The following is a 27,791-nucleotide window of genomic DNA, read 5'->3' on the forward strand; positions in this document are numbered from 1 at the left end:
GGAAACGGAGCCCTCTTCTTTAGAAACATTTATACTTTTCTGATTTCATTTAATCTTTACAACTTAGTTCAAGTTATTTCTTTTAGAAACAGCAAAAAGAATAGAATTTATTTTTGTTATAGGAACTTAAGAAATGATAAAAATGAAACAATAATTAATGACTTGATGTGAAGTGAAAGAAAACTATTTCCAATGTAGAATAAGAAATATCTTCAAAAAGAGTGATCAAAAGAGAAGATGACGGTGCAATGCTAGTGTTTCTCTTTAGGAACAATGTTTATGAAACCTTAAATGTAATCTTTAATTACATTTATACATTTATATGCATTATAAAAAAGGGAACATTGTGCATGATACCGAGAGGGCTATACATGTGTCAGATAGTAAATACTTCTTGGCTACAGTTATCGTGATTTTAAAATTAAAGGGCAAACAGTACAGATAATTAATTCTTCACCACAATAAGGTAACAGCAGTGATTGTTTCTCCTCATATATTTAAAATCTTAATTTTCATTTAATTTTGTAGCAAATGTGTAATGAACAATGGATAGCATAGAAACAAGAAAGTGTCTTAAATCTAGTTATTTTGAGAGGCCTTTCTAATACACACAGTATCAACAATTTATTATAAAAACCTATATATACAATTGATCAAGTCTTTTAAAATATAATCAAAATGAAATGTGTAGAAAGAGACATTTGAAAGTCATAGCAGTTACTACTATTACAATATTTAATCATTTTTACAATAGATTTGCTGATCCATTTCAATTAAAATCATTAATAGAACCATCACATTTCTTGCTGAATTTCTTTTAGAGCGCAAACAAGTTGCTTAATTTTAATTTCCATTGCTTTTTTGTTCTTGAATGTTTCTTCCAGAAGTCCACGCATTTCTTCTTCAACTTGACAAACCTAAATCAACATACAAATTTTAAATTTCTAAAAATATTTTCAAATGCATTCTGAAAAAATACTCATTCTTATACACCTAGCTTGTGATATTCATTAAAAACAGATATAATAAAATATAACTTGTCCAATACTGAAAGAAAACAGTGTTTAAATTATAACCATTATAATATAATGTAAACATTATAATGTAAAAATTAATTATATAAAAATTAAATTATATATGACTCCCAATAGCAGTGCTATCAACATGACCATCCCTTTGTATCAGAGAAAGTACTGATACTCTCATTTTTTTCTTTAGAAAAGTAGAATTTCTTTTGATCTAAATTATCTATGTGGTATCTCAAAATTTTTTTTTATGATTATTACATTTAACTTTGGGTACCATTTCTCTAGCTCTCTGACACATACTTCCAATACCAATATTGGCAGGTGGTCCAAAGTTCAACAAAGTATTTCCCCTTCAATCAGCGTTTTCTTATGCTTTATTTAGCATTACCTAATGTACGTTGGTTAAACACTCAATAGATTTAAATAACTGAATTTGGAAGAAGTTGTACTTCTTTACTTACTGTGATTATTTCAAAGACCTTATTGCCACTTTTCCTAGACTTCCAACAGTAATGTGACTTAAACATATAGCACTCACTATAATTATACGGTGTATTACTTTGTCTTTCTGTTACTGAACTCTTCTGGTTGTGATGATTAAATCTCCAGTCTTACAGATACCTCAGCTTTTTATAACCACTTCAAAATCAGAGGAAAATATTAATTCACAATTGTCCTCTTACCTAGTGTCTATTAACAGGGATCACATTAGTATCACCCATGAAGTTTTAAAAAATAGTAAATGAAAGTGTTAGGGAGGAAGTACATGCATAGGGTATTATTAAAAAGTCACATAAGTGATACTGATGTTTGCATCTGATTTAGCATCACCCTACCCATACTCCTTTGTCAATGATGTTAAAATAATAAACTTAACAGCCTTGAATCCTAATTTATAATAAAACATTCCCTGAGGACTTTTTCCAAAGTAGTGATGGATAGTGATTGATTATATTTAACACATTCACATTCTTACCCTGCTTTTGACAGAATATATAGCAGGTACATACATATCAGGATCACAATAACAATTTTGGTTGGTCTCACTAGAATTATACACTTCAACTAATTTAAGTATTACCAGTATTTTGTCCTAGCTTTATGATAGCTTTGGGAATATTCTTCACATTTGTTTGATCATTCAGGTAAGCTGCCCCTTATATAAGTCTCAAAGATTCCATTTAGTTATTTATCAAAGTGAGTATTACTTACAGTACCTTTAAATTTGCATTATCAATATATTTCTGCTTTTCACTTGTCAGATGTATTATTTCAGCTTGATGAGCTTCAACAATTGTGTCAACTTTTTTTTTAAAGGCATCATTCATACAATGAAGCTTTTCTATTGCATCCCTTAAAAACAAAACAAAACCCACATATCTACCTGTGTGTCTAAAAATTAGGAATTACTTTCTTTTTATCTGCCATCTCTTCGTTCATATATTAATGGAAGCCTAACTCCACCAAGTAGCAAAAGGCTATTGTGGATAACTGAAGATATAAGTAGACAACTACCCAGCAGAATCATTTAATAACAGAATAGGATAGAATAACATCAGTGGAACTTTGTAATGCTTTTACTATCTGAAAGTTAGAGAACTCTGGCTTTCATTCATTTTGGATTTATGGATATAGTTTATAAGCACTTTTACAGATGACTACTACCAGTTGTCTTGTCTCCATGTATTTGCAATGTGGTAATAAATTGAGATGCATGTAACACACTTTAAGCTTATAAACATGTTGCTTGACTTCTTTGTGCTAACTTTGTTAATAAGCACATCAAAAAGAATTTTAGTGCTAAAAGTTGCTTAGAATTTCATTCCATTGTATATGAATAATTAAAAAAAATGAAGTCCATAATGACATAGGAAAATAATGGAATCTGTAACGACACATTTTCTGGCTTTGAAACAACCCATAGTAGTAGTGAACTGAAAGCTAGGCCCATAAATTAAAAGTCCTTCTTTTATTCCTAGTTGTAACAGTCATAAACTATACTCAAGTTTTTCAATATGAAACAGGATAATCCTATCTATACTGTCAATCTCACAAAATTATTAGTGAGTTCAAAAACCAAATTAAAGAAAAAAAATCAATTTATACATTATAAAAAAACTATACAAATTAAATGTTTTTATTAATATCCCTTTAAATTAAAAATTATATATACTAGTCTTAGTCATAAAGACGCTAATTTATAAACCAAGCCTTTATTATTTTGTTATTAATCACACAATAAACAATGCAATATAAGAAATTATGAAATTGTCAAGCTTTAAGGTTTTTATTAAGCTTAGGAATTACTATTTATAGGAAATGATTGTTTCCTTAAGGACCTAAAGGACTCCAGGTTACAAAGTTGTGACTGGCAAGAAAGAAAATCACAACAGGTTCCAAGCCAAGGTCTCTATATTGGTGCTTGGATGAAAGCAAAGCAGAACAGGTCAGTTAGCAGACAAACAAGAACTGCACTTATCAGTCAAAACTTTCTGTGAAGTATAATAGTAAAAGTTCTCATTTTATGTTGATGACAGGTTCTTGGAAATTGCATCCTTATGTGAAACAACATACAACGAAAGCAGGTCCTTGAATAAGGTAATTTTGTTCAATGTTGACTGGATTGTTTTTTCTCATCAAGGTTATAATGAAACGTTATTTGAGGACCTGTTGTATAAGAAATCAAATTCCAGGTTCTATTAGATTTGATATAAATCCTATCTGTATATGAGATTTGTGGGCTATTTAAATGCCACGTTATCTAGAATACTATATAGCCTGACACAAGAACTGAATATGCTATCTACTCTTCAAGGCAGCCAAATTCATAAACCATATTAACAAATCTAGTGATGTTAGTTTAAGAGATAAGACTTATTACCCCTAGAAATTTTTATAAAATCCATAAACAGTGGCATCCAAGTACATATTTTCCTCCCTTTAAAATCAATTCTTATTCTCAGTGTGTATAGGCCAATGCTATCTACATCTTCTCTAGTTTTCAGCTAACTGCCCCTGGTAAGTCAAGTGACTTCTTTCTCTATATTGTACATAGAATATCCAAATATATTACTAGCTGCTTTCATTCAAACATAGTTTGAAAACAATAACCAGTAATAACCAGTAATACAAACAATATTCATAGAGAAATTACTATTTGTCAGGCACTGTTTAAGTACTAAATAATTCGCACAAGCTTATATATACATAAAAATAGGTAAACACAACTTCATGTCAAAATTTCAGGTTGGCACTGTCTTCCATTTTATAAATGGGATGAAAATAAAGTACTTGGCAATAACTATGTCTAACATGTTTTTAGCTCTTTTCTTTTCTATGTATTTCACCTATCCTAATTCAATATTTACATTTAAAAATATCCCATCTATTTTAGTACTTAATGCTTACTTTTGTAGTTCAATACTTTTGTCTCTTTCTGCTTTAAGTTTCTTTTCCTTGTTTTCAAAATTTTCTTTTACTTCTTTTACTTGCATTTCAAGATGACTCAGAAGTTCTCCTTTGTCATGCCACTTCTGATTAAGTGCACTTGTAGGAAAAAGATAATTTTAAAGATAAAATTGGTTATATGAAATTGTTAAAACATATTTTACTTCCCAACAGGAAATACTATATAGTACCTGTAAGCTTTTCTAATTTCTTCAAGTTCTAATTCTTTTACTTTCAACTGCTGTTTTAGTTTTTCTTTTCTTTCATTGTGTCTTTGTAGTCTCTCAAGTATGTCATCCAGCTGTGAAGATTTTTCATCAAGTTGTTCTTGAGCACATTTTTGTATTTCACTGATCTTTTCTTGTAGTACTTTTATTTCTTCCTCTCTTTCCTGCAAACACTTCAAGAAAAAAAAATTAGTATTGGTATTAGTCCTACAAGTCTTATTTTCTAATTAATTAAAATATGGCTTAATGCTCCTCTCTGGTATTTAAAGGGTTAAGTCTCAGCACTGTGTATCTATCTTCTGCTTCTGCAGCACTAGTTGGATCCCATAATCCATATTTTAAAAATTATTTTATCTATGCATAGAACTGGGGTGCAGGCCAGAGGTTCAGGGCGTGAGAGGACTCACCAGAGACAGAGTGGGGAACCGAACATGTGGACTGACTGAAATACACTGCTGAGGGGAGCAGAAGACAAGACAGGAGAGGGATCAAACTTGTACACAGTGGCTCATGATAGCTTAATAGTGCTGAGGCTTAACTCCTTGCACCAAGAGTGGGCAATTTTGTGCATAGTAACAGGAATCCTCCAAAGCTATAAAAGAATCGTATAAAACAACCCTATTAAAAAAAGAACAATAAAAACAACATGTATCAGAGTCTTCTGATGCATGATAATGAAAAGTACCAATAAAGCATGGGGAGGAAAAAGAACTAAAAAAAAATTATTTTTGCTCTCCATGGTTAGAAGCTAACTATAGAATCTACTAAACTGAAAACAGAAATGCAAATTTTGCAGATTTGGTTGGAATTCTTTTTAGGTATTACCAATAATGAATTTACCACTGAAAGAAATTAGTAATAACTATATCTATACAATATGTAATTAGCTGGAAACACCATTACTGCTCATATTTTTGAGGCTGACAAAGTTTTTAAGTAAATGTAATAAAATATGAAAGAATTTGAAATTATGAAAGAATTTTGAGAACCTAAGTCTAAAATTGAATGTTTCCTGTTTTTCGATTCTACTGACATTCATTAGTAGTCATTTCCTTCAAAAATTGCTTAGAGATCGATAAGGAGTCAATGGCCTACTGTATAAGCAGTTATTTCAACAGCACCATACTAGATGGAAAGTATCAGCTGAGCTGTCTTGTGAAATTTAAATGAAAATCACAAATCTTTCTGCTTCATATTTGGCTTAATTCAAAGGAAAATATACTTGACTAGATTTTTATAATACAAAAAATATTTAATGCTACAAAATTTTATGAATAATTTTCAAGTCAGTTTGACATATATGATAGATATATTTGAAATTTTGGCAATACTGAAACTAAAATTTCAATTTAGTGAACACCAATATAATTGTTTAGAATTCAACATGAGTTCGATCCCCGCCTGTCCCGGCGGTGACCCACATGGCGCAGCAGACCTCTCCTGACCCACCTGCTGCTCCCCTCAGCAGTGTATTTTAGTACATCTGTCTGTTCTTGCTTGCCACTCTGAATCTGGTAAATCCTCTCACCCCCCACACCTCTGGCTTCTAACCTGGTTCCTGGCCTATACCCCAGTTCTGTATGCATAAATAAATAAATCTTTTTAAAAAATAAAAATTATTATTAAAGAAAAGGTACAAAGGTTTCCTGGGGAACTAGCATGAATCTTTATAACCTATTGATATACTTTTAAATATAGGATAGTAGATCTTGTAATTTTTAGAAGTGAGTTAGCAATAATGGAAGATACAATGCTTTAAGTGCATATATTAAACACAAAACATTAATTCTCTTATGATTCCTAACCCTTTATCAATAATATTTCCTGTAATCACAATACTTTTCATAAAGTTCTGAAAGGTAATTTCAAGCTAATAAATGCCACACACAACTTTTAAAAGCCAGGTATGAAGGAAACACTTGATAATCTAAACTTTATTACAGTTGAGAATCATTGAGACAAATATTTACTGGACATTTTGAGTCACTTAGTTTTAAACTTGTCATAGGTTCTTTTCCAAAAATGTAAAACTTACTTCTTTTAATTTTCCAATAGTTTCAGTTTGATCTTCAATGATTTTGCACTTAATTCTTAATGCATCATTATCACGCTCACTTGCCTTTCGCAAAGAATCATTCTCTCTACACAAGGTTTCGATTTCTGCCTCAAGTTTCCCACGATTTTGGGCTAGAGAAGATCCTAAGTAGCAAACATTGTCAGCAATAAACTTAAAAAGGCCTTGAGTAATTTGTACTTTAATGTATAACATTATAAAAACTGAATAAGAAAACATAAAGAGTAGATAGTAGACAGATATAGTAGACTATATGAAGAAAGAAACAGAACAAAAAGGCCCTCTTAAACAACTGTGGCTACTTAAAAACCTAAACCCACAAAGCAAGATTAAGTAATTTGGGATTGTAATACTTAAATGGTCATGTTTGGCATTCAAACAAATAAAATTAAAGATTTCTATATGGGATGGACTAACAAGCAGTGACTCATTAAGAAAAACATCTTTATTTTTAATTTATAATGTACTTATGAATGCCTATGTATATCTCTTGCTTTATACTGACTGAATGGAAAGGAAATGAGACAAGGGTTTAGCTAAACCTAAAATGGTTTTCATTCATATACTATTTCACCTTTCTCCATGCAGAGCAGGATAAAGTTACCAATGTTAGAAGAAGGAACCACTTTTAGGGAAAAAAATAAATGCTGCATATAGTACAAATAATTTAAAAGTACTGTACAAAATTTTTTTCAATGACTTACTCAGTTATAGAGATACATAGTTGCTTAGAAAAGTAACCAAATTATATTGGGAAGAAAACAAACAAAATTAGAACTATAATTTCATAATTGGTGTAATACCCTTTCCTTCCCAGTTCCTAAAAGATACTTCATTACTGTTGTGCTCACAACTGCCTATGTAGCTGTTCATATAAAGCGCCATCTTCTTTCTTGGGATAGCTAGGTAGAGTTAAGCCCTTCCTTTTCTCAGCAATACCGAGCTTTGTTGGTTTAGAAGAATAGGCTATTATTTCTTTGAAATTTTAATAATTTTACCCTGTAGTGCCAGTTCTTGTCCCCATACTTTTCTTTCTGTCCTTAAACCATAAATTAGTGATTCCTTGGCTGCTAGTTCAGAAATAAGTTGGACTTTTTCATGCTTGAGAAGTTCTATTTGAATACTTTTCTGCTTGTCATCTTCAATCAGAATTTCAAGGGTGTTGATTTGATTCTGTACACCCCCAAGAAACATGAAGAAAAAAAAAGCAATTATGTTTAAGTGCTTCTTTATTTTTTGCATTTTTAAGGAGAAAAATGTTATTTAATACAAGTAAATATTGCTAAATTTTCTATTTAAAAAGTTTCAGTTGTATTAATTAAGTCATCTCATATAAAGTAAATTTTAAAAGGCTAATCATTTAAACCCTCTGAATTACAGTCTAATATATTAAAAGAACTGACCGATGCAATACTCAAAATTTCTAATTAGAAATTTTTTTATTAGTACTCTAAAGGTCACATTTAGGAATAAAGTTCTTTTTGGGGCAAAATAGCAGTAATGGTTAAAACTGAGACAATAGCAACAAAGATATTAGAAATTATAGCGAGGTATATCTAAAAACCACTGCAACAGCACAATTAATATAAGTGAGTCACACTGTCTTACCTCAATTAGTATCACTGCCACAATTTTTGTTACACTATGGTGTAACTGGAACATTTTAGTAGACTTTTAAAGTTCACTTTTTACTTAATACTTTGTTGTTAGCACTACAATCTGTAAAACAATGGTTTAAGATTCTACTTACATTAATTTTGTTATTCATGTCAAGTGCATACTTAAAAGTTCTCAGTTGTATGATCCTAAATTATCATAACACACTTGAGAAAATATAAAAATTAAAAAGGAAATACAATGTCACAATATCTTACCTGTAAATTTGCTGATGTTTCTTGTTTCATTTTGGAAACCTCTGCAAGTTTTGTTTTTTGCTCTTTCACCATACATGTCAGATCTTTAATTAAAGAGGAAGACTCATTCTCTTTTCGTTGAGCCCAAATAAGAGCATGCTTGCTCTTTGCTAACTCAGTTGCAACATTTTCAAAACCATCTTTAACCTGTATTTCAAAATCGCATCATAAGTTAATTCCCTGAGTATTTAGAAGTTACCTGTTTCTGGAAACAGCTTACTTCTTTCCTTTTTTAGAATCCCAGTTTTAGCAAAAGAATGAAATTGTTGACAGAGACGATTTGTTTTAATCTATTAACTTCCAGCTAATGAAACAGAGACCCATGGAGGTTTATTATTTACCCACAATCACCCAGAAAGTTAGTGTCAGAACTAAATTCAGAATTCATTCACTCAATGAAGATTTACTGAGGACCAATCAGTTATATGCCAGCCATTAAGCACAGATTAAAACCTCTCCTTTTGCAAAGCTTATTTCTTAGTACACAGAGATGAAAAATATATTAAGCATAATAAATTATACATCATGGTAGATGATACTATATGCTTAGATTAAATAAAGCAGAGTCAGAGAACTCTGAAGATAACTATGCAGGAAGGTAAGAGAATTCTAGGAGTGAAATGTAGGGGAGGTAGCAGGAGATGAAATCAGAGGGGTAACAGAGGGCAAAACTGTGGAGAGTTTTAATAGAACTGAATAAAATGGAGACAGTGGAAGTATTTGAGCAGCGAAGTCGTATGATCCAACGACATTTAAAAAGAAATTTCTAGTTTCCATATGTTAAGCATAAACGGAAATGGGCCAAGTATGGAAGGGCTACTAAATAGGAATCTCTACGAGTAAGGGGAAGACTAAATGGCAATAATAGAGGCAGTGAGAAATAAGATGTGTTTTTAAAATAATGGCGAGTGAATCTAAGGAGTCATGGTAAGTGATTATTCTTAAGCAAATCTGTTAAGGAATCTGGAACATGAGATAAATAAGAGTCAATATTGTTATGATTTTGACCTCAGCACCAGAAGGAGGGAGTTAAATAGGAGCTTTGGGGTCAAGTCAGTGTTAAGATAAAAAGTAAGTGGTTTAGATACGTGTGGTGTCCAGGGTAGAGTTAGATACTATGTAAAATTATGTTAGTGGAGGAGTGTACCAGGAATTTAAGGAATGAAATTTGGGTATTTCAATAATGAAACAAATTGGAGAAAAATAACTGAACCTAACTAACAAAACTGACAAAAAAATAAAAAGCCAAGAAAATCAAGCGATGTAGTATAATTAAAGAAAAAGTCTAGAGAATGAGGACGAGTTCAACTCTGTCAGTGCTGCTCAAAAGTCAAATATGAGGCCTAAACTGACTGAAGCTTTCAGAGTTAATATTGCTGGTGGCCGTGACTAAAGCAACAAATATGAAAAGTCTGACTGAAGAAGGTTAACAGATGAGGGAAACTGAATTTAGAAAGTTCTATTGAAACTGGAGGCAGAGATACAGGTGGTAGACAGAGGGGAAAATGGGATCAAGACAGTTGCCTAAAGGTGAGAGCAATTAAAACAGGTTTGTAATGAAAGAAACATCCAATATAGAAGGAATATGTTGTGAGAGAATCTGACACAGAGCAATATCTTTAAGTAGTCGAGCGGAAATGGAATCCAACGTATATGTGGAGCACTGGCCTTAGGAGCAACATTATTCCTCTACAGAAAAAGTTGCCAACTTCTTTCTGTGGAGTGAGATAGTAAATAGGTTTTGTAAACCAGGCCATACATTGTGTTCTAAGTATTTAAATCTACTCCTGTAACATAAAAGCAGCACAGATAATATGTACACATGATTTACTACAATAAAACTTTATTTACAAAAATGGGCCCACCAGTTTTTAGTTTGTTGACCCCTGCTCTATAGCAATAGGAAAGAATAAGGTTTCCCAAGTCCTATTCCAGTGTTCTCTTTATAATCTCTTTTAGTTTTTGCAACACCATTGAAGAGTGGTATTATTTACATAAAGAAATAAAGGTGCTACCAAGAATTTCAATAATTTTCTTAAGACCATTTAGCCAGCATGTAAACAGAGCTAGAATGCTAAAAAGTATTCCTTTCATCACATCATATCTTGTTGATTTTGTTTTCAATAAAGAATTAGATGCCAATGCTTACATCTTTAAATCTCCTGGCTTCAACAGTTAAGGCAATACGGAATTCATTTTCTAAATCTGCATACTGTTGATTTAAGGCATCAATTTTTTCTTGGTATTCTTTTATTTCTTGCTCATGTTTTCTCTCTTCGTTAGCTATTTCTTTAGCTAGGGCATCCTGGAACTCAGCATTACTAATAAATTCCTTTGTCTGAAGTTCTTTCCTGGAATGAAAAACAAAAGTAACAGGATTCTATTCACTTGGGGAAAAAAAACTTTAAATAATTTAAAATATATTATATACCTATTACTAATTTGAGACCAGCTTCTCAAATACAAACAAAGAAACTGGGCATAGGAAGGTAGATAAAGAAGATAAGCCTTAGCTGATTGTACATTCAGTAGTGATGGGGATAGAGGAATTTGCCAAATTGTTACTTTATTGAGATAGTTCAGAAATCATTCTATGATGTCTAAAATTCTTGACATGCATTTGTAGAAGTAAAGTTTCAGTATCTTCTACTTGGCTGAATCTTTAACTTAGAATAAATACAGTCCTATAGGTACTGGTGATTACTTAAAAAAACAAAGTCAGGCCCTCCCTGGTGGCGCAGCTGAACTAAGAAGCTAAAGCCACTTCTGCATGAGTTCGATCCCTGCCTGCCCCGGAGGAAATCCACATGGCGTGGCAGACCTCTCCTGACCTGCCCGCTGCTCCCCTCAGCAGTGCACTTCATTGATCTGCCTGCTCTGCTCCCCACTCTGTCTCTGGTGAATTCTCTCACCCTCCGCATCTCTGGCCTGTACCCCAGTTCTGTATGAATAAATAAATCTTTAAAACAAAAACAAAAAACAAAGTCAGTTAAGTGTGACACAACATCTTTTTGACATAGGCCCAGTTTTTTTAATTTTTTATTTTATTTTATTGCTGTGAGATTTTATTTACTTATTTATTCATACAAGAACTGGGGTATAGGCCAGAGGTGCAGGGGAAAAGAGGATTCACCAGAGACAGAGTGGGGAGCAGAACAGGCAGATCTACTGAAATACACTCCTGAAGGGGGCAGTGGATGAGGCAGAAGAGGTCTGCTGCACCATGTGGGTCACCTCCCTGGCAAGAGATTGAACTTGTGCTGAAGTGGCTGGTTAAATCTTGACAGCACTAAGACTTAATCCCTGCTCCACTTGGGAAGTAAGGCCAGTTTTTTGAATGCGAGCTTACTCTTTTAGAATTCATCAATATTTTTCTTGAATAAATCAAACCCAAAATACAAGTGGACCATTTCTTGGAAGGTATTTGTAAAGGAAATTAATCATAAATTCTAGATTTTTATTATCATTTTCCTCCCATTTTTATAGTTGTTCTGGCCCCATATAAGAAAACCCTCTCCAAAGCATCAAAATTAACTTATACACTAAAAATTTTATTTATGTCATGGAAAAACAAAACAAGTTTGGAAAAAACACAATTAACCCATTGACAATCACACAATTCTACCACAGGGCTGTAAGTAGACTAGCTAAACGTGTTCAAATACTGTAGACTGTAGAACAAGTATTGGTAATCTATAGCCCAACTACAGCCAACTTTAGCCAAATCTGGCCTACTGTCCTTCTTTTAATGGAAATAAACTTTTATCCAAACACAACTGTGCTGCTTTCTTACACATTCTCTATCACCACTTCTGTGCTTTTAATAAAGGAATAGCTAGGTATGACCTGCAAAAACTGAACTGCTTTCAGCTTGTTCTTCTAGTTTATGGAATAGAATATATTTCACATATTCTATATCGAATATTGATTAATTTAATAAGTAGTTACTTGAGGCCAATTAAAATAGTTATCTTTATAATACAATGATCAACTTTTGGTCGGTGGAGAAATCCAAAAAGAATTCAGCATTCTAAATGTATACCATAATAAATAAAGACAACTATTGGTTTTAAATTGTTCTTACTGCAAAATTCTAATTCTAGCACATACATAAAGAGTCCATGAATAAATCTGTCAGACTTCACCACTATACAGTTTCAGGTATGGGGCAAAAGGCAGAGTCAATAGCTTTCATTTCCTTTTCAAAAACAATTATTTTTCTGATCCATTTTTCACTTACCTGTGTTCTTGTTCTTTCACTGCAAGAAGTTCATGAAGTTGTTGCACTTGTTCTTTTTCGTGATGAAGGGAAGTTCTAAGTAAGCTTATTTCTCTATCAGCAGCTGCCGCTTTTAGTTCTACCTCTTGAATAAGTCTCATCTGAGTAAAATACACACAATTAGAGCACTTAGATAATCACCTCTCTTGCTAAAATTAATGACAATTTCCCAAAGAAAGGTTCCTGCTGAATAACAGACCTACTATCTAAGCACCCAGAGATTTCTTTCTTATCACACAGGCCTAGCAACCTGCCAGATTGCCACTAACTTCCCTTATAATTCTTTATGAGTGCCAGTTCTCTTAATTCTGAAATAATTCTACAGGTTAAACTACTGTTACATTTAAATAATTTTTGCACAAAGCCTAACATCATCCTGTTTCCTATATAACAGGACATTAGTAATTCGTTTTAGAACAGAAACTAAGAATTTGTGTTAGGTCATGTGGCTGATAGACAATCAAGATAAGCAAATACCTGAGCCGCTTGCTGTTGCCCTTTTTGCCTCTCCATTTTTTCTAATGCTTTTTCCAGGGTTCTTAAATGTGTTATGTGCTCATCTTGTTGCTCTCTTGCTTTAATCAATTCAATAGTTAGTTTTTTAACTTCATTCTGAAGTTTGTGAACTATAATTTCAAGTTGTACTTTAGAACTTCTCTCTTTAAAAATAATTTCCTTTAGCCTAAAGCAGAAATCAAATGTGGCTTAAATAATAGTATCCATACAAAGAGGATTAAAATTGTACTCAACATTAAAAATTACAGTGGAGAGGAAAAGATGAATATTTTATCATGTTAAAAAAAAAGGCCTGAAAAACAGTCTAATATACCTAGCTCCCATTCCTGAAACTAATGTTGTGCTACAAAGGAAAATACTCTACATAAGTTAATGAAACTTATGTGAAGTGTACAATGCAAAACAAACCTTTATTGAAGACCTAATTTATTTCAGGCATTGTGTTAGACATGGGATGGGATTAGAAAGCAAACAAGATGAGGAAGATACAGCCTGTATCTTTACAAGGAGCTCAGTATCTATTAAAAGGAACAGAGAAGAATATATTTATAATATTTTGTGAGGGAAGTGATCTGTGAACAAACACCTGGAAGTTCGACTTTTCTTCCCCAAATATTGAGTATTGATTCCAATTTTGTATAAATTAGAGGCCCCAAAACTCTTTCACTAATTAAGAAAAATGGAGAATGTATTGACCCAATAAATAATTCAGAGATGGGGAGGTGCTACACTGAAGGACCACTGAAATCAAAAACATGATCATCGTCAACAGTCTAATTCCTCCAAGCTGGTTTCAATCTTTCTTCCTTATATTGTATGGAGGGGTCAGTAGAAGGCTACAACAGCTCATAGTCTAACAGCACTGAGAACCAAAAAGAAAAGTTTAATTTTTTTCTAGCTCAACATAGAAGAGATCTAGGAAAGGTTCTGATTAGTCCAATTTGGTTCACATGCCCAGTCCATGCAGCATTCACTGTGGCCATAGGCTAAGACATGATGTTCACCCAGTCTGGGTCAGGTGCTCCGCTCTCAATCAATTATTATAGGCAGAGAATTGGTTGATAATAGAATACAAGTCTAGTGTTTGGAAAAGAGGAAGTGGGAGGTAAAAAATACCTACTAAGATATTCTTAGTAGATAATTAGATGAAGGGATCTGCTTATCAGGAGCCCTAAATAATGAAAGTTTGGGCTTACAGGAAAGGTATTAGAAACATAGCAGAGAAGATTATTTTTTGAGATAATATGCACTCATGATACAAAGCCACCAGACCCTGTGTTAAGTATGAGGAATACAGAGTCCCTACTAAGCCACATAAGGGACTATAAGGACCTAACCCTAAACAAACATATGGCGTACAAATAAAAACAAGACCAGAGAGGCTCTTCCTGGTGCTGAGCGGGCTAAAGCGCAGCATTGCAAGCAAGCAGCAGCCACTTCAGTGTGCGTTCAATCCTCTGCCCCGGAGGTGACCACATGTAGCAGCAACCTCTCCCGGCTCTCCTCAGCCGTGTACTTTGTCAATCTGCCTGTTTCCCACAGTCTATGGTGAATCCACCCACTGCCCCTGTACCTCTGGCCTGTACCCCAGTTGTGTATATATAAATAAATAACTCTTAAAAAGAAAACAAGACCAGAGAAAACAAAAGCTGAATTTTCAAGAGAATCATGCCTATTTAATGTGGGAAATGTGGCAGATGATAGAGAAGTTAAGGAAGGTTAAAGACAAGATTTCATCTAAATGAAATCTGGCTAACAGTCTCAGACTTAACTTTCCCTAATATGCTACTAAATAAGACCTACGAAAATTCAAACATATAACTAAAAAGAGATACATAAAGCTAAAATCTAGGAGAAATTTCAACTATAAGTCAAAAGACTAAGTTAAAATAGAAAACAATTCCTAAAAAACTCATGCTTTGGGGCCCTCCCTGGTGGCGCAGCGGGTTAAAGCACAGCACTGAGAATCTAAAGCCGCTTCCACATGAGTTCGATTCCCGCCTGCCCCGGAGGTGACCACATGGTGTGGCAGACCTCTCCTGACCCACCCGCTGCTCCCCTCAGCAGTGTACTTCGTTGATCTGCCTGTTCCGTTCCCCACTGTCTCTCGTGAAGCCTCTCACCACCCCTGAGCCTCTGGCCTGTACCAGTTCTGTATGCACAAATAAACAAATCTTCATAAAAAAAAAAAGAAAAAATACTGGATGTTTTCACTCATAGCAGGAGTATAAAGGACCAGGGGAGAAAATAATAATAATGAACAACTATATACCAGAGACATTTTGTGGGGGTAGGGTGGGGAACGGGATCAAAAATGGGGTGATGGCATACGGGTGATTTGGTGATGGGAAGCCCACGGGGACTACAGCCGAGATGGAAAAAGGCACAAAATATGTAAAAATAAATTATTATATTATTTTAAAAAAATGCATCTTTCTGAAGGAAAAAAAGAGATGTAGCTGAAGAAACAAGCAAAAAAGAATATATATCCTTTCTTCCACATCTTAAAAATCCAGGCTTTTGTAATCTAGTATTAAACTATGTTGGCTCTTGAACGCCCAATGCAAATAAAAGTGCTATATTTTTGAGGTAATCAGAGGACTATCCTGTTTCTTTGCCCTGTCTGACATCTTTTTTTTTTTTTTTTTAAAGATTTATTTATTTATTTGTGCATACAGAACTGGGGTACAGGTCAGAGGCTCAGGGGCGGTGAGAGGCTTCACCAGAGACAGAGTGGGGAGCAGAACAGGCAGATCGACTAAGTACACTGCTGAGGGGAGCAGCGGGCGGGTCAGGAGAGGTCTGGCTCGCCATGTGGTCTCCTCCCGGGCAGGAGGCAGGCGGGGATAGAACTCATGCGGAAGTGGCTTCAGATTCTCAGTGCTGTGCTTTAACCCGCTGCGCCACCAGGGAGGGCCCTGTCTGACATCTTATTCTATCAGGCAATAGTAGTTCCCAAAATAATTAAGGCAGGAAGTTGGTAGGTGGTGATGGCTTTGAAAGACTAGTAGTAGCAAAATGCCATAGAACTTGCATAGTTGTAGAGGTTCTCTTAGAGCACATGGGTACTGTAATTTTCCTTCTATTTATTTCATAAGTACAAAGTATGATAGAATCAGGTAGTGGAAGATAGAAAATACATTAGTACCAAAAAACTTTACTTGTTAAAAACTGAAAAGGACCCAGGAATTGGACTGGAAGCTGGTATGAAAACTTATTTGTAAATAAAGATTGCAGAAGGTGAATTAGCTGCTGTATAATTAGATAGTAAGTGGAACCAAGAGCAACTTCCCCAAACCTATTTGGTGGCAAATATCAACAGAATCCAAGCCCTCATTTAAGGACTAGAAGAGGAAAAATCAATAGAACTATATTAAAATACAAAAAAAATGTAATTCTTTTAGGAAAATATAACTTTATGGAATGCATAATATGCAAAAACAGAAACATTAGAATTAAGAAACGGGCCAAATTCATTACAGAGAAGAATACACAACACAGACTGAATAAGAGTGAGTCTAAAAAAAGGTTGCCACTTCCATCCTTTACAGAAACCAAAGTGAAAGTATGTCAATCCCTGCTCAAGTCTTCTGTTTTTCTTCACTTATAATTCTTATTTAAAAGATATGGGCCCTCCCTGATGGTGCAGTGCGTTAAAGCACTGCACTAAGAAGCTAAAGCCACTTCCGCATGAGTTTGATCCCCGCCTGCCCCGGAGGTGATCCATGTGGTGTGGCAGACCTCTCCTGATGCGCCCGCTGCTCCCCTCAGCAGTGTACTTCATCTATCTGTCAGTTCTGCTCCCCGCTCTGTGTGTAGTGAATCCTCTCACTGTCCCTGCACCTCTGACCTCTGGCCTGTACCCCAGTTCTTTATGCATAAATAAGTAATTCTTTAAAAAAAAAGATATGACCCAGCCTGAGGGCTCAAATAAATATACCCTCTACTTACATAACAAACTAATATTGCATTAAGTCTTCAAACTAAAACGACATATACTATTTTTGATTATCCTCCAGCTTTTTGCAAAGGTTGTTCTATTCCAATTTCAATATTAACTATCTAAGTTTATAGAATTTTCCCTTACCTGTCAGTTGTAATTAGAGCCAGGCTATGAATATCATTTTTCTCATTTGCATGTTTATGCAATTCATCAATATAGTCCATGAGTTTCTTTTCAGCTTGTTCAGCTTTCCATCTCTTTTCTCTCTCTTGGTCTAGTTGTTCAACAAGTGCCTGAAAGAAAGCAACAGTGCTATGTGAAATTGAAAACGTTACCTAACTTTTGATAGGCTCAATTTTCTCATTTATAATATGGCAATAACAGTATATAATTCAAAGGGCTGTAGCTAGAATTTAACAAATTATTGGAAGTAGGGCATATAGAACTGTGTAGAACAATGCCTGGCACATATTGATCACTTAGTAAATGTCAGCTGCTATTTTTGTTGTCATAATGATAATTATTACTGTTTTCCTGAAGCATTTATTTGAGAAGACCAATAGATTTCCTTAGATATTCCAAAGTTAGGAAACACCGTTTTAAGAAATAAGCCAGAAGTGAGAAATTCAGTGTGTTTCCACTCCCACAGCATGTAATAAATGATTTTATGTAAATAAACATGTAATTTCAATTCTTTAAAAAATGAATACTATAAGGAAATCTGGAAATCAAGAAGGGGAAAAACTCAACCTATTATCCCAATAAAAGCAACATAATTTTTTGCTCATAAAACAGGCATAAATTCTCTTGGGCTAACTTTGTATTTAAAAACAACATTATTTACATTCCTTTTTTCTTAATCTCCTAATCGTACCCGATACGTGTTGTCTTCTGAGTTACTTCTCTCTACTTTAATTATTTCATTCTTTGGCACTTCTGGTTCTTCTAATATATTACTGCTTGTTAAAGATGATCTTACATACACATCTTTGAAGAAAGGTGGTTTCATTTTACGATTATAACTGCAAAGAATAAAATAGAAGAAGTAACCCAAAGAAACAAATATTTATACTTTTCATAACTTAGGTAAGGACCACCATCATAAAGGGGTTTATTATGCAAATTGTATGAATATAATTACCAAATCTAAGCCAGCAATGCTTAAAAATCAAATCTTCAACTTTGGAAAAGAAAAATATCCCAATAAGATAACTTTAAGGAAGAAACCAGCAGTATTAATTTCTATCTGTGTACCTTATTTGAATTTCTAAAATTAAAACAAGTACCTTATAAAGGTGTTGCTATTTTTACCGTGGTGCCTAATAGACTGAATAGTTCTGTGGTAACATGGAATTTTTGATCTTCGAGGAATTTTTCTATTGCATTCTCTTCTGATTCCAAAGTCACTTTCAGAAGTCACATCTGTACAGTCCATTTTTGGTTTAAGGTCTTTCTCAGGAACATTATCTATTAAAGAATTAGAAGTCTAGAATAAAAAAAAAAGTTTGGTAAATGCTTCAGTATAAGAATAAAACCCAAAATTTCTTAACCTGTGTGACTTTTTACAAGATCAAAGGTTTATAAACTAAGAATGCTTATAACTAAAGATGCAATTCAGTTTCTGGGTATGAAGAAGTACGCTTTTATGAGACTGACTCTCTTTAAGGTAACAATTATAAATGCTGGGGATGGTGGGCAGGAGGCGGTAGAAACACAACAACATACAAAAACTATTTGGAGACCCTAGAATTTGAAAGTTAGAAAAATGACCAGAATGAGGTGTTTTTGCTTTTGTGGTTTTCAGCCTGACGACATATTACAACAGCACTCAAAGGATGTCTTAAGACAGGTTAAAAACAAAGAAAACAAAACAAAAAACTGAATTTGGGGCTGAAGAATCAGAGAACAGTATGGAGCAGACTGTCAGAAACCCAGCACTGTGTCTAAGAAATGAACTTCTGCTATTGAAGCTTAAGCTCAAGCAAGTCAAATGCTTGCTGCAAAAAGATTATTGATACCTTCTTCATAATTCTGTGTGTGTGTGGTTGCTCTTACAAAGTGTACACTCTTCAGTACACTCTTTCAAAGTGTACTAATAGTAAAATGTATGTAAAATGCTTACATCCATTGTCACTGACAACCAAAGAATACTGTAGATTATCCAAACGAAGTATTCAGAATCAACAGGATAAAATCCAAAATAATCAGGAAAATACAACCTATTCTCAAGAAGATAGTCAATGGAGACCTAAGAGGACCCAAATGTTCAAATGAGCAAACAAGAATTATTATATTAGTGATTATGCCCAGTGATATAGGTTAACATAGGTCAAGTGGATATTAATCAATATAAAGAACACAGAGGAAAATAAAGTTGGTAAGATGTATAGAGCTCCAAGAAATCATGGGGCAATACTGAAAGGTGTTAGTGGAACCTGAAAAGAAAAGAAATAATGGAATAGAAAAATGTTAAATGATGCCCAAAAAAATCTCAAATTGGGTAAAGATACAAAAATATAGATTTTAAAATCTCAGAGAAAGCGTAAGCAGGACTCATGGGCAGAAAATCATCTATAAGCACAATGTAACCAGACTGATGAAAAGCAGAAGTAAAGACAAATTCTTGAAAGGAGCCAAACCAAACCGACTTATATTCAGGAAATCAAGAATTTTTAATTGTTAGTTGATTTTGCATTCAAAGCTATGGAGGCTCTAGGAGATAGTACTAAAAGAAAAAATGATGTTCTAGAATTCTCAATCCAGCAAAAATATCCTTCAAGAAGACAAAATGAAGAGAATTTGCTGTTCTCAGATACGTACTTCAAGACAGGCAAAAGGATGTGCAAGAGCAAGTCCTGACTAAAGAAAATGAGGATCAGATAGAAACTAGAGTCTTTGAAGCAATGAAAGTACTGCACCATATACAGGCAAATACAAATAACTTTCACATTTTTTTACTCTTAATTTCTTTAAAGCCACATTCAAACACTGTCTTGTGGAGTTCAAATACATCCAAATGAAATACATGACGGATATATAAGAATTTTACATACATTTTATTTTCAGTACACTTTGAAAAGTTATTTTTAGAGTAACCACATGCACACACAAAGAAGTATGAATAAGGTACCAATAAGTAAGTAATGCTGAATTCTAAAAATATATGTAACAGAAATAGGAAAGTTGAAAAAATGAACCAAAAAAGAGCAAAAACAAACAATAAAATGGTATATCTAAATCTTTTTCAATGGGAAGTAATCCTCCAAAAGCTAAACAGAGAATTATAATGTTGTCTAGAAACTTCACTCCTAAACTTCACTCCTAAATATATAGCCATGGGAAATAAAACTTAAGTCTGCACAAAAGCCTACATATGAATGTTCACAGCACCATTACTCACTGTAGCCAGTAAGTGGAAGTTACCTAAATGTTCATCAAACAACAGGTACATAAAATCTGGCATACTCATATAACGGACTACTATTTGATAAAACTAAAGGAAGCACTGATACATGCTACAAATGTATGAAACTTAAACATATACTAATTGAAAGAAGCTGGTCACAAAGACCCATGCATACTGTAAGACTATTTACATGACATTTCTGGGGTAGGCAAGACCATAAAGAAAACAGATTAGTAACTGCCTAGGGCTGGAGGGATATGATAATAACTACTAATACAAGCCAATGAATTATGTGTCAAATGAATTATAGCTTAAAAAAGGCAATGCAGGGCCCTCCCTGGTGGCGCAGTGGGTTAAAGCGCTGCACTAGGAAGCTTAAGCCACTTCCACATGAGTTCGATCCCCGCCTGCCCTGGAGGTGACCACATAGCGTGGCAGACCTCTCCTGACCCGCTCGCTGCTCCCCTCAGCAGTGTACTTCGTCGATCTGCCTGTTCTGCTCCCCACTCTGACCCTGGTGAATCCTCTCACCCTCCGCATCTCTGGCCTGTACCCCAGTTCTGTATGAATGAATAAATAAATCTTAAAAAAAAAAATAAATGCAATGCATTCTGGGAAGTGTGGTGTTTAACAAACAACTGTCACTGCGGATCAAACCAAGTACATTAGTGCCGGAGCACCGGCATCAAAAACTCAAATAGCAACTAATTCTTGGATTTGTATACATCCTCAGAACTCAAAGAACCAGCAGCAGAGGTAAAAAGGGATTACTACCTCAAAATAGAGACTAACTTGGTGGACATCTATTGTAAGCAGAAATTGAAGGAGGAACTATAGCAACTAAATCAATAGCAACTAAGTCAATTTACTATTCAGCTAAGTTCTAAAAATGGTCTTTGACCACTAACCAGCTAAGAGAGCAAAAGTAATTCACATATTCTTTACAATTAATAAATACTTGAATTCTCAGTTTACTTAAGATTGAAATAAAAGATGGGTACATAGAAATACTGTGAAGTAGAGCAAAACAACAGAGTTATAAAATAAAGACTTGGTGGTCACCAAGGAAAACAAGTGAAAAAAAAAAAACAGTTACACCTTTACTTACCTCTACTATAACAGAATACTATAAAGGAAAAAAAATACATACACACCGACCTGTTAAATACAGGTTGTTTTTGGTTTAATAAGCTTGTACATAGCTTTAATTTTGTAGTTTCTTAATAACTTTTTCTTCAACAAACATTGCTTAGAAAAACAGGAAAAATAGTTACATCACTGAGAAGCTGTAAAATTTGATCATATAATTTTCAAGTTTCACCTCATTCTGAAAACTGTCTTCATGATTAACTTTCTCTGGTTCAGAAGATGGACACACAGATACAAAAGATGTCAAGTCAGGCTCTGTCTGTGCAGGTGTGAACTGATCCAAAGGCGCAATCTCATCCATGGGTGGTGTTACCACTGGTATACTGTCAATGATCTGCAGCACAGACATAAACCAAAATCCTTTAAATTTACATTTACCTATTAATTAAAATTTGAAGGTGTCATTTATATTAGGGAAAAAAAATACATACCTCATCTTCACTTATATTTAGGGGAGAATTACAAGAAATTAAATTATCCAAAAGACTTAAGCACTGTAGACGTGAATTCATTTCTGACAAATTCACTGGTTCACCAAATATGTTCTTGCAATCTAAGATTCTAAGCTGTGGCAAAGTCTGGAGAATAACGGCTCTGTACCCTTGGAAAACAAATTATTCAAAATGAAATTCACGTTAAAAAAAGAAAAGGTTAATTATTTATAGAATAGTCCAGATTTATTTATTTAGCTACCAGATATATAATCCAAATGATAACATTAGTTTTGGATAAGCTTGTAATTCCTAGGTTCCCCAACCCTCCTGGTGGTCAGAAATTTAAAATTATCACCTCTCAATTTATCTTTTCATAAAATTCCTTTAGAACTATAAGTGTTGATTATTCTAGAAAGGAAGCTAAACATTATTTATTTCAAATATGACTAGAATAATATAAATAAGGATGTAGACAATAACCACAGTCAGATTTTAGCTAGTGAGGCCTCAATGATTAGTAAATTAAACATTACTTTCCTCTTTGAAAAAGATGAAGTCAGGCAATCTATTAAGTATTCAAGAACATGTTTATTTTTCCTAATCTGGCAAATTAACATTAATTTGGGACTTATGCTAACAGAATCACTTTCATTTTGCTTAACTGTAATATTAAAACCACGTCTTTCTAACAAAATAAGATAGTTGGAAGAATTCAAAAGAAAGAATATGGGAAGTTAATGTATGAAATTTTGAGGGGGAAAAAGTAATTTTAGTAATGAGTATCCTTTCTATTCTGGGGAAAGGGAACTATGTTGAAATACCTTAAGAAAGACAGCAAAAACAAAAGTCATACTATAGGAATTAGTTCTCAATAAATAAATAAGTAAATAAATAAATCTAAGTAGAGAAAAGTAAGATTTTCTTCTGAGAAGAGTTTCTTCAGAAAACTAAAATTTGCGATAATGTTTAAGGAAACTATCATTACATGGTCTTTCATTTCAAATCTATTCTTCTGTGAAAATTATTAAAACAAATTTTCTTTCTGGGGAAAACCTGTCCATAGTTGGATATTTACAACAGAATGGAGCCTCTGTTGTAAACTTCTAACCAAGCTGATTATCTTTAGAATGTAAAGATAGAAACCAGGCTATTCTACATGTGTGTTCTACTGATTTGCTCAATAAATTCTGGTCTGCTTTATCTTTGTCAAGTTTAAAGATTCTGAATTAGATCAAAGGTCACTCCAGCAGCAGCATCTATATATATTAAGTTTTCTTCTTTAAAAGTTGATTTCTTGATAATTTCATACATTCAAATAGTATAAAATACAAACTATACGTAACAAAAAGTCTTCCTATCTTCTCAGGTACCCATCTATATTTCCTGATTTGAGCTACATTAATAATGGAGTTATGTTTTGTTATCTCCTTAGATATATTATGTACATACATAGCAAATAACATACATAATTAATTACCTTTTCATACAAGTAGTAGCCCTCTATGTGCAAAGTTTTGCAACCTGCTTGCTTTTCTTTTTCTTAACAGTGTGTCTTGGAGATCCTGGTATATCAGTAGCTAAAGAGATTCTACATATTTTTCATGGCCATGTAGCATAAGAATATATCAAAATGGCATAAATTAATTTTGAGGCATTCACTTATCAACTACAGAACTATCTATATAGTACTTATCTATACACCCAGTGCTGTTATTTTATTAGGAATTTAGGTCTTTTCAAAATAATTTATTTGCTATGATGTTTTCCAAATACATAATAAAAAACTGCAAAGCTTAAGACAAACAAGTAGTTACTGATACCAATTGCAGGAAATAAATATTAATTATTACAAAAAAGTACTAAATTAATTATCCATACCTGGTAAACGACAGACAGGATTATCCTCTCCATTTTTATCCAAAATAAGATGAGTTAAGAAGTGTAATCCTACCGTACACTGAAGTAAGTGATGGATGCTATCTATAAAATTACTATGTAGATCAATATACCTAAGTTTATATTTAATCCCATGAAGGGGAATCAAACCTGCAATAGAAAAAAAATTTTCATTGCTAAAGTAGTAATTTTCCCAATAACTTTATTATGGTAGAAGACAAGCATTAAAACCTTGCTGTGAAGAGCTTCATCTAACAAGTAGGGTACAGGCAACATATTGTTTTGAAGAGACACATGTTTGACATCTCTTAGATGTTAGTCTAGAGTTTCCTAGATTCTGGTTAAAACATTATTCTCCCCAATAGGTTCTTTTTAAAAAAAAAAAAAAAAAAGATTTATTTATTATACATACAGAGCTGGGGTACAGGCCAGAGGTGCAGGGTTGGTTCTGTCTCTGATTAACCACAGACAGAGTGGGGAGCAGAACAGGCTAACTGATGAAGTACACTGCTAAGGGGAGCAGCAGGCAGGTCAAAAGAGGTGTGCCACACCATGTGGGTCACCGCCAGGGCGGGATCGAACTCATGCTAAAGTGGCTTTTGCTTCTTAGTGCTGTGCTTTAACCCACTGTACCACCAGGGAAGAACCCCTATAGGTAGGTTCTTTTTATAAAAGTTTTTTGTGCTATGGATCACCTAGTTTTTACATCTGTTTTTTACTCAGGTTCAGCTTTAACACCAACAAAAAGAATTATGACAAAAGCACACCTCTAGATGAGATCTGATGTAAAATTTTTGATTATTATTCAGTTTTTTCAACATGTGGAGCTCAAGAATAAAGTCTCATTACATGTGGCAAACACTTAGCATCATAAAAAAATGAATATGTCTACTTACCACTAAGATCATTTATGTGGTTATAAGATAAATTCAGGCTAGTCAGATTAACCAGTGCTTCAAGTCCTAAAATTAGGATTCAAACAATCAATTACAGTTACAAAGTGATAAATACTACAATATTACATGAAACTGTTTTGAAGTAAATCTACAGTTCTGATAATAAATGAATTTTATGGGTATTTCGTGAAATACTTTCAAAAGGTGATTTAAGTAAATCACCTTCCTTATACAACCTATTAAATGATAATCAGTTACAAACCTTCTATTCTTGTAATCAAATTGCAGGACAAATTCAAAGTACATAGTTTAGTCAGTGTGTTGAGCCCTTCAATTTGACTTATTTGGTTAGATGATAGATCTAAATGTCTCAAATTCCAAATATGATCAATGGCGTTGATCTTAGAGATATTATTGCAATGAAGATTGATGGCATGAAGGGTTGAACTTAAAGATAACTCTGATATGCTACAAAAGAAAATATTATCAAAAACAAATTAAAAATGGATTTTAAAATCATGGCCAAATAATTAAAAATGAACAAAAAAACCATATATATGATAAGTATGTGTTCCATTCACTGTATGATGCAATCCTTCTGGTAGCTTTGATATGTCTCAAAGGTACAGTGCTTCTTACCAGTAACCAGTATCTTGCTTCCTTTCATAAACAAGAAATCCGCTTAACTGAGGCAAGATCCCTGGACATTTCTAGCTTCTGTATAAATACAAAGTCATAAGCATGCTGTAATCGTAAGGTTCTCAGTTTCTTCAGCTCATTTAATCTTCACAGTTCTAAGCAGTAACATTAAGATACAGAACTTCACATAAGTTAAATAATTTACCAAGTTCCCATATTTATTACCTAACAGAACCAGTATAAATCCAGATCTGACACTGTAGCTTTTCAGTAACACAAAGTTCAGAGGTGCAGGAAGAGGTACAGTTCAGGTCTCGTACACAACGGCATGTGCATCTGTTCCACACTCTGTAGCAACTATCATAAAGCTATTAGGGCTTCTAACCCCAGCAGCAGGGAGATGAGAGTGTAGCAATAGGCAGTAAAGGGAAAACAGGAATTCAGATCTGCTTCCAAATCAGCATTAAGACCCTCAAATTTAAAATAAGAATAAAAGAAACCCACAAAATACAAAAACACCTTGAAATGTGTCATAAAGTCATCCAGCTCATCCCTTTCTCTTGAAACTGAAGCACTTAATAATCCTGGGCAGATAAAAAAAAAAGCATTTTTAAATATCAAACTAGCAATCTCTTAATGTGACTGAAACATTCCCAATTATCTAGTTTCTGTTACTTATCTGGTGATCATTTAGTGCCGGACCTTATGGTATTAAAGCATGCCCTTAATGACAGTCATTTATTTTCTGAGACATCTACTCCTGGAAATTAATGTGCAAATAATGTGGAATATTCTCAAGTAGGGTGGAATTAGAACTTAATCTCTCATCAACTGCATGAAGTTGGAAGTTATTTAGCTCCTCTGAGTCCCAGAGTTGTCACTTGTAAAATGAATACCTTGCAGAGTTGTCTGGAGGATTAATGACAGCATATATACATAGACATATATGACATTCATCCAGTAAGTGACAGCTATTCTTAAATACACATGCAAATGTTCTTGGAAAAACATCCTGGGGTATTGTGACTCACGATGCAGAGCTTTAATTCTCAGCAGTAAGGTTCGCATAATTTTTCTGTACAAAAGCAGAAAAATCCACTAAGAAATACACTGCCTGGAGCTCCTTATGGCTATTGATAGTGTAACTGCAGAAATGGTGAGACTGAAAAAGGAGGCGGGGAACAGCCAGCATCGCAAAAAGAAAAGTACGCTAGGATGTCACGCACTCATTTGGATTGCATGAAATGCAAACTCAATATTATGTTTAGTACTTTCAAAGAGTGGACGAAGGTACAGATAACAGTACTGTGCAAAGAACGAGGATGGCGTAAAGAGAATCGAGGCAAACACCAATCAAGAGCAGTAAACATCTCCACCACCACCAGACATAGGGCCATGCCACTTTTTATCAGGGTAACCGAAGGAGAAGCGAAAAGAAAATCCCCGAGAAAACCAACAATTACAGGGCAAGCAAAGAAAAAACAGCCGGCAAAGAAGGGAGAAAAAGTAAAGAAAGACGGAACGAGCAGCAGGGCTTGGGGCAGCTTCCACAACCAGGGTTCTTTCAATCGGGCTTTTCGGCGGAGCAGTTTTGACCGCGCCAGGGCAGGCCGAGGCCCCGCGGCGTCCGTGGGGGGCTCCCTGCGGCAGCGCCGCACCCCGAGCCGGCCCAGGCCGCCCGCCGCCTCTGCCCGTGCCGCTGCGGGCCGTCGGGCGCCCTTTACCTCATCAGGCCCTTGTCCATGAAGCACAGATCGCCGCAGGTGCTGTCGCCGTCTTCATGGCCGACTTCCTCCTCCACCGGCGCCTCCATGGCTCCGGCGACTGGGAGCGGGATCTTAACCGGCGCCCGGCACTGGGACCAAGAGCCCGGAACACGCCTCCCCGGTGCGCGGCGGCCCGGCCCGAGGGGGCGGGGCGAGCAGCCGCCCTTCAACCGACGCC

The 27,791-nt window shown here is 34.4% G+C and overlaps 1 protein-coding gene across 1 annotated transcript; it reads right to left on the reverse strand.

Moving 5' to 3' along the window:
• Positions 1-720: 720 nt before the first annotated feature.
• Positions 721-27,791, reverse strand: LRRCC1 (leucine rich repeat and coiled-coil centrosomal protein 1). Its single transcript, XM_004679760.2, is given in 20 exon segments — positions 721-917; positions 2,246-2,381; positions 4,437-4,574; positions 4,667-4,875; positions 6,738-6,901; positions 7,775-7,949; positions 8,651-8,836; positions 10,839-11,040; positions 12,930-13,069; positions 13,446-13,650; positions 17,572-17,720; positions 18,302-18,449; positions 18,714-18,913; positions 22,108-22,145; positions 22,148-22,316; positions 22,414-22,583; positions 24,295-24,462; positions 25,209-25,274; positions 25,471-25,676; positions 27,572-27,791. Coding segments are annotated over 20 exon segments (3,081 nt in total). The 5' UTR covers positions 27,661-27,791; the 3' UTR covers positions 721-794.

This window comes from Condylura cristata, unplaced genomic scaffold (genome assembly GCF_000260355.1).
Source record: "Condylura cristata isolate star-nosed mole 26May11 unplaced genomic scaffold, ConCri1.0 scaffold00009, whole genome shotgun sequence".
Taxonomy (NCBI): domain Eukaryota; kingdom Metazoa; phylum Chordata; class Mammalia; order Eulipotyphla; family Talpidae; genus Condylura; species Condylura cristata.